General features: G+C 35.8%; 1 protein-coding gene across 15 annotated transcripts in view; it reads right to left on the bottom strand.

Moving 5' to 3' along the window:
* ATM (ATM serine/threonine kinase) overlaps positions 1 to 12,088 on the bottom strand; it is a 138,900-nt gene that overhangs the window by 69,376 nt on the left and 57,436 nt on the right. For all 15 annotated transcript variants that reach the window (XM_021101936.1, XM_021101931.1, NM_001123080.1 and 12 more), the window contains 5 exon segments: positions 7,189 to 7,363; positions 6,231 to 6,395; positions 5,121 to 5,253; positions 2,919 to 3,014; positions 325 to 496 (listed from right to left, as the gene is read on the bottom strand). In XM_021101936.1, the coding sequence (XP_020957595.1) occupies positions 325 to 496; positions 2,919 to 3,014; positions 5,121 to 5,253; positions 6,231 to 6,395; positions 7,189 to 7,363 (741 nt within the window).

Here is a 12,088-nt window from a genome sequence, read left to right as displayed (position 1 = left end):
CTGTGAGGAGAGTGGCACCTTTGATTTTGACACATGCCCCAAATACGCACATTTACTTTCCCCCATGTTAATGTTTTGTGTTGAACCATCTGGTAGTTTTCGTATCATTTGTTTGCCTAAAATTTAACATGGACTTTGTTGGTATATTTATCAAGTATCTAGCACATAATAGGGTTTTAATAAAAATATAATGATTTTCATTAAATTTTTGAGTATGATGACTTAAAGGACGCTTTAATTATTGGAAATGTTAATTTATATGAAGTATCAATCTCCTTGAATGTCAGATTAAGTATCAGATATAAGGTATCATTAAATACTCACCAATCTTCTACCAGTGTACTATTCAGGTAGGTCAGCATCATGAGGGTCCAATGATGTTCTTTATCTTCAAATAACTCAAGAGCTTTGGTATAAGGCATATCCTTACTATGTTGTATAGCGATTGTGGAGAAATCTATAGGACCCACTTCTCCCAGGCACCTTCCGACAGCCTCTACATACAGAGATTCCTTTTCAGTAGAGTTATAGCTAAGAGGTCAACATAAAAAATTTCATACATAGAAATTTTCTAATTTCAAAAGTCTTGTCATCCTTTAAAATTTAAGTGTCTTCTCAAAGATTTTGAGTAAAGAAGCTACAAAACACAGTATCATTTCCTTTAGTTACCATCTATACATAAACAGATAATTCAAAAATCAAATAAATCAAATACAGGATACAGATTAACAAGTAGAACGCAGATGCTAAGGAAAGTCGAAAGAGAGCCACTATATGTGAATATCAATTTTTTTGACATATTAACATAAAGTCCACAAATCTTAAACACACAACACACACAAGCACATTTTTTTTACACCTGTATTACCACTACTCAGATGAAGACAGATGTTTTCAGCATGCCAGAAGGTTCCCTCATGTTCCTTCCCAATCATGATGGAATTCATTATGTTATTAAAAAATTATTTGATAGTTCGCCTTTCAAAAGGTGGAGCCTAATTCTTCTCCCCTTGAGTGCGGGCTATAATTAGTGGCTTTTTTTTTCTTTTTTTTTTCTTTTTGCTTTTTAGGGATGCACTTGCAGCATATGGAAGTTCCCAGGTTAGGGGCTGAATCAGAGCTGCAGCTGCTGGCCTACACCACAGCCACAGCAATGTGGGATCTGAGCCTCGTCTGTTACCTACACCACAGTTTATAGCAACACCAGATCCTTAACCCACTGAGAGAGGCTAGGGATCGAACCCACATCCTCATGGATACTAATCAGGTTCATTACTGCTGAGCCACAACGGGAACTCCTGGTAACTTACTTCTAAAAAACAGATGTATACAAGTCTTTCACCTCCTTAACCAAAATTATACCAGGTATTTATTACTCTTAGATGCTATTATAAATGGTATTATAAATGGAATGGAATTTTCTTTTAAGATTTTTCATTGCTAATGTACAGAAACACAACTGAATTCTGTGTGTTGATCTTATATCCTGCACTTTGCTGATTAGTTCTCTTATAGTAACTTTCCTGTAGATTTTCTAAATACACAGAATCATGTAATCTGCAAAAAGAGATACTTTTACTTCTTGTTTTCTAATTTGTATTTTTTGTTTGTTTTTGCTATTTTTTTGTTTTTACGGCTACACCCGTGGCATATGTAAGTTCCCAGGCTAGGGGTCAAATCAGAGCTGCAGCCACCAGCCTACGCCACAGCCACAGCAACGCAAGATCCGAGCCTCATCTGTGACCTACAGCTCTGGGCAACGCCAGATCCTTAAACCACTGAGTGAGGCCAGGGATCGAACCCATATCCTCATGGATCCTAGTTGGCTTTCTTAACTGCTGAGCCATGAAGTGAACTCCAAAATCACTAAAATTTTATGTTACACAGGCATCCTGTGTCCAATCAGGTCTGTCCCCTGAAAGCAGTGCTACTATGGACAAAGGGTAAATTTCCAGGTCAAAAGAAATTCTGAGGTTACTGATAAGGTTCTGTGTCTTGGCCCGGGTGCCAGATGAAGAGGTATGTTCTGTCTGTAAAAATTCTTCAATTTACATACTTATGACTTTTCTATATATAAGATATATTTCACACACACAAAAAAAAAATATATAAGAAAAGGAAGTGTCCTAGACACTAGACTTGCACTCAGAAGTTAAAGAAGGTTCTGTTGAAGGTAGAATCTGTGAAGAGTCTCTTATTCCTACCATTTTTCTTTTTTTTTAAAGTATAGCTGATTATTTACAATGTTGTTCCAATTTCTGCTTTACAGCAAAGTGACTCAGTTATACTTATATACACATTCTTTTTTATATTCTTTTCCACCATAGTCTAACTCAGGAGACTGGATATAGTTCCCTGTTTACCATTTTTCTTATGTGAAGCAATTCTGTCATGACAACTTCAAGCTGACTTTAGTTTTGTGATTTTTCCATTCTGTAAGCACCAAATCTAAATACCTACACTAAGCATGATGCTTGTTATTTATCTTACATTAGGTTATTCCCCAAATGGTGGTAAAAAAGGACCTGCATGTGGTGTTAGTACCTGAGTTTAATCTAGCCCTCCAAGTCCTCATTCTTACTTCTGTTATATGAAAAGGATATTAAGTACCAGTCATATTTATAAAGAGTATCAGAAGTCAATTTATTTGCAATTTACTGCTAAAAATAGGTTTTTCTAAATATTTACACAGTATTTTCAAATTAATAGTTATATACCTGTGTTAATCACTAACTTTTTACTGATATGAACATCTAAGGAAGGAAAGCATGAACAGAGGGTTGCTTAGGGAGACTTGCGCTAAACAGAAATATAACTAGCAGATCAGATTTCCCCAATATCCCAAATGACAAACTTTTACCGATTTTTAAAATGTTATATAGATGATCACTGAAACAAAAAAACCCCAAATAGTTTACCTAAAACTTCTCTTTCACCAGTGTGGTTTACTGCCATCTTGGATAACTGCAACAAGCTGACAACCAGCTTCACCACTATGCCATCTTGAGGGTTATCTAAGAAGTAGTTTTGAAAAAATTAGTATAAACTATAGTGGAGACATCACTTTTCTTTATAAAATGCTCATATATTAAATTATTTGACTAGAAAACATTTATAAAGTTTAAAAAAAGATTTTAAATTACTGAGTATTTCAAAAATATGAAGTGAACAGATGTATCAGAACTTCCTTCTGAAACAGAATTATGTAAAACTGAACAGCAGTATTTAGCAGACAGAGAGAGAAAAATGTCTTAACAAGTTATGTGGAGAAATCAATCCCTTAGCAAAATCACAGTTAGAAACAAAAATCATTCAACATTAAGCAAGAAGGAACCATGGGAGCATGCACGGGTTTTTAGCCTCTAGCACTCAGAAAAGAACAGTACTGTCCAACATAACTTTCTGGAATGATGAAAATGTTCTATAGTCTGTGCTGACCAATGAGAGCCAGGAGCCACACATTGCTACTGAGAGCTTGACATGTGACAGTACAACAAAGAAACTGAACTTTACATTGTATTGAATTCTAATTCATTTTAATGTAAACAGCTATAAACATCTATTGGCTATATTGGTTTGAATAAAATATCCAAATGCATAAGAACAAAAAACAGAAAGAAGGGTTCCCATTTTATACATGAATGTATGTATGTACATATGGCAGAACAAATGCACTAGAAACTTGGAGTTCAAATCATCAAAACAAAATTAACTGAGGATAAGAGTTCTCTTCTGGTGTAGTGGGTTAAGGATCTGGCATTGTCACAGCAGCAGCTTGGGTCGCTGCTGTGGCACAGATTCAATCTCTGTCCTGGGAACTTCCACATGCCTTTGGCATGGCGAAAAACAAAGAAAAAAAATTACTGAGGCAGAGTTCCCTGGTAGCTCATCAGGTTAAGAATTTGAAGCTGTCACTGCTGCAGCACAGGTTTGATACCTGGCCTGTGTACTTCTACATGCTGCGGGTACGGTAAAAAAAATTAAAAAAATCAAAGTACTGAGGATAAAAATAATACAATAGAAACATGAAGTTAATGGGCACAAGAAGATGAAAATTAAAACCCAAGTAGAGGAGTTCCCGTTGTGGCACAGCGGAAACCAATCTGACTAGGAACCATGAGGTTGCAGGTTGAATCCCTGGCCTTGCTCAGTGGGTTAAGGATCCTGCATTACTGTGACTGTGGTGTAGTCTGGCGGCTGTAGCTCCGATTCAGCCCCTAGCCTTGGAACCTACATAAGCCACGAGTGCAGCCCTAAAAAGCAAAAAAAAAAAAAAAAAAAAAAAGAGTAGAAAAAGTTTCCACCAAGTTCTGTACTATAACAACCAAAGTCAAATCAATATAAAAGTGGATGCTTTCTTAAGTAAAAAAAAAAAAAAAAGCTGGAAAACCATATACAAATACAAATATGTGTGTGTGTACAAAACGCTCAAAGACATACACAAAAAATACACATATGGCAAAGATGGTTAACACAAAACATGTATCTTTCATTTAAGTAAGTTGGAGTAGTAGGCAGAGATTGATTCCTTTGTATGCTTGGCTCTAATGAATTTTTTTTCTTTTATGCAGAAGGAAGTTGTATCTTAAGCAAAACTTTTTAAGCAGCAGAATAACATGATTACATTTGGACTTAGAGAAATTAATCTGGTAGAGACACAAAGGATGGATAAAAATGGGAGTAGTTCAAGGTGAGGAAATCACTTAGGAATTCTTCCATGGTTAGATGAGAAATGATGAGGGTCCAAACTAAGTCTGTGGCAGTTAAACCAAGAACAAGAATAGGTAAAAGATTCTTGCAGAGAAATGTTTTTTTTGTTTGTTTTTTGTCTTTTTGTCCTTTTATGGCCACACCCACAGCATATGGAGGTTCCCAGGCTAGGGGTTGAATCGGAACTGTAGCCACCGGCCTATCCCACAGCCACAGCAATGCCAGATCCGAGCCACGTCTGCGACCTACACCACAGCTCACGGCAACGCCAGATCCTTAACCCACTGACCAAGGCCAGGGATCGAACCTGAAACCTCATGGTTCCTAGTCGGATTTGTTTCTGCTGAGCTACGATGGGAACTCCTCAAAGAGAAAAGGATGCAAATAACCCAAGTCATTAAAATTAGTACCCTGAGATGCTCTCATAAGATCCATCATCTGATCTTTATGTTGTGCTAGCTGTCTTCGGAGATCCTTCAATCCTTCAAGTCTTGTCAATGGAAGTGCATCATAAACACTTACTGAGAGAAAATGGTTAATTTCCTAAAAGAAAAAATATAGCTAAAAATGTAACATGCTTTTGACATGTATTGGTTGAGTCTGTAAAACAATAATAAAAAAAATAGTGCCTTTTATAGACACTGATTTATATCATTATTACTACCAAATAAATCAGAAATAAATCACTTATAAAGTTCTCTTGTGGTGAAACAGGTTAAGGATCCAGCACTGTCACTGCAGTGGCTCAGGTCACTGCTGTGGTGTGGGTTCAGTCCCTGGCTCAGGAACTTCCACATGCCATGGGCGAGACCAAAAAAAATAAAAGAAATTATTTCTTTCACTTAAAATCCTACAATGCTTTAATCATTTAAATTCTAACAGACTCTCTCATGATAATCTAATGAGAGTTTAAGGTTGTTACAGCACAGCAATATAGCTTTATATTGTTACAGCTTTCCCCTCTAATTGAGGGGAAAGCTTAAACTTCTATTTATATAGTACTGCAACTCCAGTTTTATATCTTAATACATTTAACTCTATTTTCACATTGATAAATAGGCAAATATAGAGTACAACTTTAAAATCATAAAGTTATAAGGAAAAATATACTTTAATATAATTTTTAAGTTTATAAAAGGCTAAAACAAGATTAAAACTTGAAAAACTCTTCAAAAAGTTACATACCATCCCTAATTCAAACATTAAATTGTTCCTCAGGGATCAAACGGTACTTTTGAGATATCAATGAACCATGTGTATGAAAATCAAGCATATTTTATATCATATTTAATATTTAAAATCAGATCTTTATCAAGAAACTTTGATACTTAGACTTTTACTGCAGTGTAAGACGTTTTTTATTAAGATTCAGTTTTTTATTTGTTAAGAGAGTAGATTTTGTGTTGTTTTTTTAATCATAATTTTTTTAAAGAACTGGTTTTTACTTTCAGAGCATTACAGGTTTCCAAAAAGTACTACTATCCTAACACAAAATAATAAAATGATGAAATAATTATTACCTCCAAGAGTGAAAAGGGTCCTTTACTGTATTTGATTTCCTGCTGAGTGATACGCAAATCCTTAAAGACAGCATTGTCAGGAAAAGGATCTAAGAGTTTAATCATGACATAGAGGTTTTCATTATCCTTGTTATCAATCACTAAGTATTTCAGCAAGTCCAATACCTGAACATAATTTAAAAAAGAAAAAATCAAAAGAGGAGAAATGGATTAATTATATTTTAAAATAAACAAGCAAACCCACTGTAATAAATGATAAAAAACTCTACTAACCTAGTTCAGATAAAATGTTATAATCACTTCTAAGGCACCCAGCTACTACCGTTTCTGTGCTTTCAAATAATTCGGCAAATACATAAGATGTCACTCCAGAATGGGCACTGAGGTATAAAACTGTCAATATTACTGAAACATTTTATATAAGTAATATCTCATGCACCATCACGGCATTGTGAACTCCATCCTTGGTTTTGCCTAGCTCTGCATTTCAGTGTTAAGTAAGGGACAGAAATAAGGTCATTAGAGGAGTTTCTGTTGTGGCACGGTGGAAACAAATCCTACTAGGAACCATGAGGTTGCTAGCCTTGCTCAATGGGTTAAGGATCTGGCATTGCCGTGAGCTGTGGTGTAGGCTGCAGATGCAGCTCAGAACTGATGTTGCTATGGCTGTGGCATAGGCCGGGAGCTGTAGCTCTGATTGGACTCCTAGCCTGGAAACCTCCCAAAAAAAAAAAAAAAAAAAAAAAAAAAAAAAAAATCAGGTGATTAGATCAAAATTACGAGGTGCTCTATAATCACATGACGTCAAGGATTAATTCATTGGGAATGTTTTTCCTATCATTTTCAATATTCATTTTCAAAGAATATTTTCCAAGTAAACACAAAATATTCAGCCTCTTCTAAGAATGCTTTATCAATGTATCTCAAATATTATTTTGAAGATGATTTTGGAAATTACCTGTTTCTGAACCTCCATCTGACCATCCACAAGGGGTATAAGGGTACCAACAATAACATGAAGATGACTTTCTAAAGCATCCTTAGAGTAAGTCACTGCTGTGTGGCAAACCCGGCTCAACAGGTCACAACAAAGGGAGAAGCTACGCAAGGAAACATCCATGAAACGAGAAGGTCTAATACAGGGGAAAAAGAACAGTAAGTGCTAGGACACTACTTTGATATAAACTCACTCAGAAGTCATTTTTATTCAACAGTTCTAATTCTGATGTGGCTTGACATAAAAATTACTTTCGTATCTAATTCCTTAATAGTTTAAAAGACAAAAAGAGCAATGACATCGGCAAAATGACAGAGTAGGCAGCTGCTTCACACTCCCCCGACAGAAATACTGAAAAACAAGCAAGCTGTCAGAACTTTGCTAGAACTCTGTAAAACAGTAAGAGGTTTACAGCAATAAAGCAACTGCTGAATCAAGAAAAAAGAAACTTAAAAACTAAGAAAGCTGTGTGGTAACTTTACTTGCCCTTGCCCCACCTCCTCCCCAGCCTGGCAGCAGTCATGAAACCTCAGTCCCCATTTCTAGTGTGGAATGCTGGTCAGTTCTGGAGGGAGCAGAGCAGACTTTATTCACAAATGATAGTGCATGTCTTTTTGAAACCGGAGAGCTACCTGAAGGACTAATGTAAGGTGCTTGGTTCTGTTTTCCCTAACTTGGATTCCCCCAGGCTGGAAAAGCTGAGGGCACTGCTGGAAAGCACTGTAAGGCTGACCAACCACCCACGGCCGCCTGGGATAAAAGACTATTGGTGAGATATACAACAGACTGCCTAACACCTAGGATGAAAAGCTAGGCAGAGAGTTTCCTTGGGAAATTAGAATACTCAAAATCACCCATATTTTCAGGGAATTGAGAAAATCAGGGTAGGGTGCTCAATCAAAAACTACCTGAGCAGATTGTAATCTTGTACTTTGAGCTGATCCCTAGGCTCAGTGCAAGCCTCTTAAGTGTTGAAGGAGAGATCCTAACACAGAGCCATTCTGCAAAGACCAGAAAAGGTTTTCTCTCTTTCTCTCTCTCTGGCCCTTGGTATTCAAGGGAATCCTGGTCAAAACACTAACTAATCACAAGCTAAGGAACTACAGTGACTACAATGGCAAGGAATACACTTTCCACAAAAACAGGTGAGTAAATTCATAAAACAAATGTACTACTACAGCCTTCAACAATCAAAAAAAAAAAAAGAAAGAAAAAAAGAAAAGTCAAACCATGGGGAAGGAGAAAATCTGATTTCCACAGATAATATCTTATAATAGTAAAATGTCCACTTTCAACAAGAAAAAAAAATAAGGCATTATTCAAAGAACAGGAAAGTATATACCATTCAAAGAAATAAAATATATTGACTGGAAACAGTTTCCAAGGAAGGTCCGATATTGGAACTACAATTCTGTCAAACAACTGTCTTAGACATGCTAAAAAGCTTAGAGACAAATGAAGACACAGCATACCAAAGCTAACAGGAGTGCGGAGAGTAAAATATGTAGCAGTAAATACATGCATTAAAAAAGAAGATAAGACGTGAAAAACACTACCAAACACTTAAGAATTAATATCTGAAATTCATCCAAAAAAACAAGAAGAAACACTTCCTAACTCATTTTATGAGGTCTGCAATTCTCTAATACCAAATCAGATAATGACATCACAGCATTTGGGGTTAGTAGAGGCAAACTACTGCATCTGGAATGGATAAGCAATGAGATTCTGCTGTGTAGCCCAAGGAACTGTATTTGATCACTTGTGATGGAACATGATGGAGGATAATGTGGAAAAAGGAATGTACATATATGTATAACTGGGTCACTTTGCTATAGAGCAGAAATTGACAGAATGTTGTAAATCAACTGTTATCAAAATTTTTTTACATTAAGAAAATTAAAAATTATAATTAGGAAAATTAACACTCCTATGAATATATATACACAAAACTCAACAAAATACTAGCAAACTGAATCTAACAGTACATTAAAAGAATATACATCATGAGCAAGTAGGATTTATCCCAAAAATGCAAGAGTGGATCAATATAAGAAAGTCAATCCAGGAGTTCCCATCACGGCACAACAGAAACGAATCCTGGACCAGGAACCATGAGGTTGCAGGTTTGATCCCTGGGCTAGCTCAGTGGGTTAAGGATCTAGAGTTGCCGTGAGCTGTGCTGCAGGTCACAGATGCAGCTTGGATCTGGCATTGCTGTGGCTGTGTCATAGGCCGACAGCTGTAGCTCTGATTAGACCCTAGCCTAGGAACCTCAATATAACATGGGTACGGTCCTTAAGAAAAAAAAAAAAAAGAAAGTCAATCCATGTAATTAATCACATTAATAGAATGAAAGACCATCTCAACAGACACAGGAAAGGGATTTGACAAAATCCAACAACTTTTCATGAGAAAAACACTTAGAAAAACATTAAAAGTGTTTTTTTCTAATGTTTTCTTAAATTACGTCTGCTACCTAATGTTTTCTAATGATTACCTAATGTTTTCTAATATTTCTCAACAAAATAAAGGTAATCTAAGACAACCCAAAGCTAACAACGTAATGTTGAAAGACCAAAAACTTTCCTACTAAGATCAGGAACAAGACAAGGATGCCCACTTTCACTACTGTTATTTCAACATTGTGCTGAACTTCCAGCCAGAGCAATTAAACCAAAAAAAAAAAAAAAGAAAGAAAGAAAGAGCATACAAATAAGAAAGGAAGAAGTAAAACTGTATTCACAGATGACATAATTCTATACATATAGAAACTCCCAAAGAATCCACAGGACATCTACTACTGGTAACAAACAAATTTAACAAAGTTGCAAGTCACAAAATCAATGAACAATATTAGTTGTGTTTCTATACAACGGCAGTGACAATCTAAAAAGGAATTTGAAAAGGTTATTCCATTTACAATAGTATCCCAAAGAATTAAATACACTGGGAATAAATTTAACCTCAAATGTGAAAGGCCCGTATACTGAAAACCATAATGCATGGGTGAAAGAAATTAAATAAGTTCAGCTGAATGGAAAGACATCCTATGTTAATGGATTGGAAAACAAAATGTTGAAATGTTAATACTAAATAGTCACATATTCAATGCATTCTCAGTCTAAATGCAGTCTAAATCCTTATAGCATTTTTTTGCATAAAAGGAAAAGCTGGTCATCAAATTCACATGGAATTGCAAGGGGCCCCAAATAGCCAAAACAATCTTGAAAAAGAAGAACAAAATTGGGAGGACTCACATTTCCTGATTTCAAAAGTTACCATAGAGCTATAGTAATCAACACAGCATGATACCAACATAAGGACAGAATTGAGAATCCAAAAATAAAAACCCATACAAAAAATGGCTAACTGATTTTTGGCAGGGGTAACAAGTCCATTCAATGGGGAAAGAATAGTCTCTTCAACAAACAGTGCCAGAATGCTACTTTTCTACATGCAAAATGAAAATGAACCCCTAACTCACACCATATATAAAAATTAAAATGAAGCAAGAACCTAAATATAAGAGCTAAACCATAAAACACTTAGAATAAACTCAGAATAAACTTAGAATAAACTCTAAGGGTAAATCTTCATGACCTTATACGAAAGGTCAAAAAGTTCATGAAAAGATGTCCAACATCATTAATCAACAGGGAAATGTAAAATCAAAACCACAATAAGATATCTTCAAACCCACTGAATTGGATACTTTAAAAATGGTTAAAATGACAAACCTTATGCTACATATTTTTACCACAATAATAAAACCTAAAAAAAAATTAATGAATGAATGGCTGAATGACTATACATGTGTATGATTCAAATTAAAATAAATATTATGGATTTCCCGCTGTGGTGCAGCAGGATTGGTGGTGTCTTGGAACTGCTAGGATGAAGGTTCCATCCCTGGCCCAGCACAGTGGGTTAAGGATCCAGAGTTGCTGCAGCTGCAGCTTAGGTTGCAAGACTTAGATTGCAACTATGGCTGGGATCTGACCACTGGCCCAGGAACTCCACATGTTGTGGAGAAATTAAAATGAAATAAATAAAATAAAATAAATAAAAATTGTAGGATATCTTTTTAAAGCCAAAAAAGAAAAATATGAGAAAAAAAAAGGAAATAGATATCTTTATATGCCTTGAAGGACTTAAATTTATTTGATGGCAATATAAACCACTAAAAAAAAATAGAAACATCATTAAAATCAACGGAAAGAAAAAGGCTAAAAATAATATGTCCCCACGTCTACAGTAATTGTGATACAGTGATCTATAAAAAGAAATATATATTCAGTCTTTATCCTCATTTCTAGCACACAGTTCCTAAAAACTCTTGGAATTTCTTGTGAAGAGAGCAAGAAAGGAGTCTTATTGTGTTAATTTTGTAAAGCACCTAAAGTTGGAGGTTGCCTGACAGGATAACCAATCCTGTGATTAGAGGGCTGGAATTTCTGGTCTCACCATTCTGACCTTCTGTGAGAGGACAGGGGGACATAAACTGAATCAATCACCAATGGCTAATGGTCAATCATGCCTATTTAATGAGGCCCTCATTAACACCCAGAAGGATGGCCTTTTAGGGAGTTTCTGGGTTGGTAAGCACATGTAGGGACAGTAAAATGTCAGTACAGGGCATGGAAGTTCCACCCCAACCACCATGCCCTAAGCATCTCTTCTATCTGCCCTAAGCATCTCTTCTATCCTCAGATTGTTGTTGTTGTTTTTTATAATAAACCAGCAATCTAGTGAGTAAACAGGTTTTTTGAGTTCTGTGAGCCACTATGGCAAAATAATCAAACCCAAGGAAAAGGTCATTGATAGCTCCATTTGTAGCCAAGTGATGACCTGGGCTTTC

This window comes from Sus scrofa, chromosome 9 (genome assembly GCF_000003025.6).
Source record: "Sus scrofa isolate TJ Tabasco breed Duroc chromosome 9, Sscrofa11.1, whole genome shotgun sequence".
In the NCBI taxonomy this organism is placed as follows: domain Eukaryota; kingdom Metazoa; phylum Chordata; class Mammalia; order Artiodactyla; family Suidae; genus Sus; species Sus scrofa.
This window is presented reverse-complemented; position numbering and strand designations above follow the sequence as displayed.